We start from the raw sequence: 4,895 nt of genomic DNA, 5'->3' as shown, positions 1-4,895 counted from the left end.
CAGGAATGCAGAACATCAGTGGGGTATACAGACGTGCGACTTTGTCCTCAGTAATGACACAAGATTTTGTCTGTTAGGACAGATGCTGTGATGCTGTCATAAACTCAGACTCTGATTTGATAGCTATGAAAATTACCTGTAGTAACACGTCAAAGGGAACAGAAGCATGGATATGACCAAGAAAGAATGGCATTAGAAAAAACGTTAACATCACGATAATACAAAAACTGTGATACATTCAGCAGCCTGTGTGGCTGGTCAAAGCTCGTCTCAGCTGCTCCTATTTAATAAAATGTTACAGCAAATGTTGGTTAAGGTGACAAAAGTTATTGTTTGTTTCATGAAACTGCTTTTGTTTATAAGTTTTGCTCTGTGTTACTGTCTCTTACAGAATATGCCCAGGTGATCAAGATGTTAGGCAATGGAAGACTGGAGGCATTATGTTTTGATGGTGTGAAGAGGTTATGTCATATTAGAGGGAAACTAAGAAAAAAGGTAATTCTGAAGCATTGCAATAGAGAACAGTGGCATTTTGCCCAATACGTGATTCTAAGAATTCATGTATGTAGCTTGTTACAGAAGTTAATATTCCTATTTCTATCTTAAACTTTTCTGATAGTAAGCTAGTTTGTTCTGTTTGTTTCACTGGCACAAAAACAGGCAGGCTTTGGCTTTTGAGGGAAATTTGTAGTTCAAGAGCTGCCTTTGGATGTGTAATTTCAGAGCAGATTTTATAGTTGCTTATGAAATACGAATTTTTTGCATTCTGGAATTCTGTGTATGTGTGAAGTAAGAGCTCCCTAACTGTAGATAGGAAACTTGATAACTATTTTTAAAATGTTATATCTGAGACTAGATCAGTACTTAGCTCAGCAGGAGAACTTTTATTTAGGTTAAGGCTGGCACTCAGCATAAGAAAATAAAGATGCAGACAGGTTGTCCAAAATCACCTTTTTTATATGTTTTTTTCCCTAAACCGTTAAGAATCGGGGTTTGATGCCCCACTTAGTTCAACCTGTGAAGGAACTGAGTAATTATAGTTGTCATCTCACTGGGTGACTTACCTGAGAATAGTTCAGTAAGGGCAGCTTGGGAAAGTTTCTTTATGGCTTCCCAGAGGCACCTCAGGTGCTTTAATTTTACTGTCCACTTCATTAGTTCCCAAAACACTTGCATGCAAAGCTGATCTGCAGAAGTTGTACCTTGAGGGAAGTCAGGTGTACGTACGTGTTTGTGGTCTTAACTTTGCCATCTTTAGATGGTGTCCCCTCTTGCCCTTGTCAGATGCTACAGCTTTTTTACCTTGGCTGGTGTATGGTGTGGAGGGCGTCCTCTCAGAGAGATATGTTCCAAATAAAACAGACATTCGTCACTGTGTTCATTCTGGGTTGTTCCACCTGTTTGTTTTTTGAGACCAATGAGCACACGTATCTTGGCGTAAGTGTGAGCCCTGCTAGCTGCCTGCATAGGCTGCAATAAGCTGTGGAAGGTAATGATGAATGTACACACAGGAATGCTCAGTGCTGCAGAATTAATTTGTTGCTACAGAAAGCATCACTTCTCTATTACTCATGTCTAAAAGAGGGGAAGTCTCAACTGAAAGACATTTTATCACCAAAGAAATCAGTCTCGTGTAATAGAACCATCTTGTGCATTTAAATGAGCATGTCCAGTTTTACAGGCTTCTGGCTTTGGTTTGACTGATTATCGTAGTCATTTACTAGAAACAAGTCCATTAATTTTTATGTGCTTTTCACTGGTTTTGTCCATCATTGCCTTCATCAGGTTTTCCATTCATTTTTGCCGTTGTGGAGCTCAGTTCACAGAGTGGTGGCTTGATGGATTATTTCTGTTTTCTCAGAAGTTACAACTTAATAACCACCTTGTTGGCATGAAGGTCTTCAAAAAAGTTTTATTTACCTTAGTAATCTCTCCATAACATAGGAATTAATGTATTTTTTACATTAGCTTTGCTGTTAAAATATAAAATTGGTACTTACAGTTTACTGGTCAGAAAGTGAAGTTTCATGTCTCAGTAAACCTGAATGTGCTGTTTGAGTCTTGTGTTATACAACATAAGTTTAATTCCTGCAATGTAACACGTTTTCTCTTTCAGGTTTGGATAAATACTTCTGATATTATATTGGTTGGCTTAAGAGACTACCAGGTAAAAATCTCGTGTAATTTTTCAATGAAGAATATCTTAAAAACAGTTGTATTTAATGTTAAATTGCTGCAGAAATTCCCATCTAGCACTTGAATTTGTCTTTATTTATGCTAAATAATTACTTTTAGCTTCCTTGTATTAAAGAAAGATTGTAATGAGTAGATGACAAATCCTAGTTCAGCTTGTTTTTCTAAATTGCACCCTGTGACTTTTCTGAGTGAAGGTGCTTATTGGCACCACACATAACCTTTTATTTCCAGGTGTAGCTTTTTGATGCTTGCATCCTGTGATATAAGGGAAACTGGGCCAAGCACCAAACATTCAACTGTGATAATCAGAATTTTTGGTAGTCAGAATTTTGGAGCCTTGATGTTTAGGATTTTACATTAAGAGGTCAATTGATCCCTGATTAGTTTCTGCTTAAATTTTCAAAAATGGAATGGCATAATTTGACCTAAAGTAATGCTTAATGGAAAACAGTTGTCACATTTTCACTAGGTAGGTGAATGCTAGTGTTGTGTCATCAGTTATTTGAAGACAGATTTTGGTTCTGAAACATACATTGAGTTGTAAAACTTTTAAGATGCTGTCATTTACAGTATATATTAAATTACTAGAAGCCAGGAATTTTTGGCACTTTCTGATTTGACTGCCAAATACCTCACTGTGTGTGTTTTCTGGAGAAATTACTTTAAACGGAATGAAACTGAATTTCCCAGATTATTGGCAATAGGAGAGAATTAAGTTCTCACCCAGAAAGAATGAAGATATTTTACAAATGAGCATTCTTAATGAACTGAAGGGGAAGGAGGAATAAGAGATTATGCTGTAAATAATATAGGTGCTATTCTTCTGTAAATAATATAGATGTTACTAGTCTGCTGAGCTTAATAGGGGTTTTTCTTCACAGATGCCTAATAAATTCTGATAATTTCTTAATTAGGATAACAAGGCTGATGTTATTCTAAAGTACAATGCAGATGAAGCCAGAAGTCTGAAAGCATATGGGGAGCTTCCAGAACATGGTAAAAATCTCATCACTTCATATTGAAAGTTCATATTGGACAAGAATATTCAGTCTGTCTTGGTGTGTGTTTTCCTTAACTGCTGTAAATTCCTTTTTAGCTAAAATCAATGAAACAGACACATTTGGTCCTGGAGATGATGATGAAATCCAGTTTGATGATATTGGAGATGATGATGAAGATATTGATGATGTAAGTGAACACATCTTTTGTATCATATGCTTGAAACTGTCATCTTTGGCAGCAAGCTGTTTTTCATTGTTGAAAGCAAGTAAAATAATACATAGATGTTCAGAACAGCTCACATTTTCAGGCACCACATCGGAAAATGGTGTGGATGTGTGCAGGCCAACTTTCTGTTCTTTATTCTGTCCTACTGTATTCCTTCAGTTGACCTCTAAGCAAACAGCCTGCTTGAAAACATACATGTCCATACATTTTCATAACCCTTAAGATGCCTAAAAGAAAACAAAAGTTGTTTGATCCCAAAGATGCCAACGACTTACGTAGCCACCTCCATTCAGATGATTGTATATGTAAATGCGTGAGGAATTGCAGTTGTGCAGATTGGTGACTATACATGAATGTAGCTGAGTATGTTCATATTGAAGGAACTGAATGTGTGGCCCTCAGTACTGCTCTCTGAGGTGTAAGCACCTTACAGCAACCTCATGGTGGAAAGCAAAGTAAATAATACAGGAAGGTTGAGCAGACTACTATGATTTCCTTGTGTGCCCTGCATAGTAGGCCAGAAAGATCTCTCTGGGAGCAGTCACAAAGACTGATGGGTCAGCCCCTGTGCCATGTAGGGCAGCTACAAATCAGCCCAGCCATAAACTGCTGATGTAAAGTACGCTGGACACCAACTGCTCTTACAGGGCACAGGTTATGTAGGTGTTTTGGGGAAGTGCATGAACATGTGTGGGTTTTACCTAGATTCCTTTGCTGTTTTAACAACCTTGCTGTCTAATAATAACTACAGAAATTATTGAGGTATTTCTGTTTTTTAAAATAACTGGCTTGAAGTCTTCATTTCTGTTCACATAAAAATCATCTGCATCTTAGTAGTTACTAAAGTTAATAAAAATCCTGAGTTTACAGATTGCCATAATCTGTTGTGTTACTGCTTATTACCAAGCTGTGACACCTGAGCATGCACACTCTTACATTGTAGTAGTAAAATTGTTATTCAAATTATGTTTTCTAAGATGATGCACTTTATTTTGCAATTGAGAGATGGATGTATGCAGGGTCAAGTGGCTGAGAGGATAAGTAGTAACTTTGTGAGCCAGCGAGTTGAGTTAATTGGACAGACTGTTCTAAGTGCATTATGTTTTAGTTCTTCATCTTTCAAGCTTCCGTGAGCTGTGCAATGTATTATTATTATTATTTAAGAAAGGAAAAGACATAAAGAGAGAATATCAATAACCTCTCTGAAGATCATCTAGTTCACCTAGAATGAAGTGCGGCTTCCAAGATCATAGTTAATCATGAAGTACTTGGGAGAACCTTTTATTTGTTGTTTATGTCAGAAGAACAGGGAGGTTGTGGAGTCTCCCTCACTGGAGACATTCAAAACCCACCTGGATGAGTTCCTGTGTGATGTACTCTAGGTGACCCTGCTCGGGCAGGGGGGTTGGACTAGATGATCTCTCGAGGTCCCTTCCAGCCCCTAAGATTCTATGATTCTATGATTCTATGAT

The 4,895-nt window shown here is 37.5% G+C and overlaps 1 protein-coding gene across 1 annotated transcript in view; it reads left to right on the top strand.

Moving 5' to 3' along the window:
• The window catches only part of EIF1AX (eukaryotic translation initiation factor 1A, X-linked), an 18,829-nt gene that overhangs the window by 3,684 nt on the left and 10,250 nt on the right, over positions 1–4,895 (top strand). The window contains exons 3-6 of the mRNA XM_009997273.1: positions 392–495; positions 2,117–2,167; positions 3,111–3,192; positions 3,293–3,384. Coding sequence (XP_009995575.1) covers positions 392–495; positions 2,117–2,167; positions 3,111–3,192; positions 3,293–3,384 — 329 coding nt within the window. The remainder of the gene's footprint in view (positions 1–391; positions 496–2,116; positions 2,168–3,110; positions 3,193–3,292; positions 3,385–4,895) is intronic.

Source organism: Chaetura pelagica, unplaced genomic scaffold, assembly GCF_000747805.2.
Source record: "Chaetura pelagica isolate M959 unplaced genomic scaffold, ChaPel_1.0 scaffold80, whole genome shotgun sequence".
Classification (NCBI taxonomy): Eukaryota; Metazoa; Chordata; class Aves; order Apodiformes; family Apodidae; genus Chaetura; species Chaetura pelagica.
The sequence above is the reverse complement of the archived record's forward strand: the minus strand, read 5'-3'. Positions and strand labels throughout refer to the sequence as shown.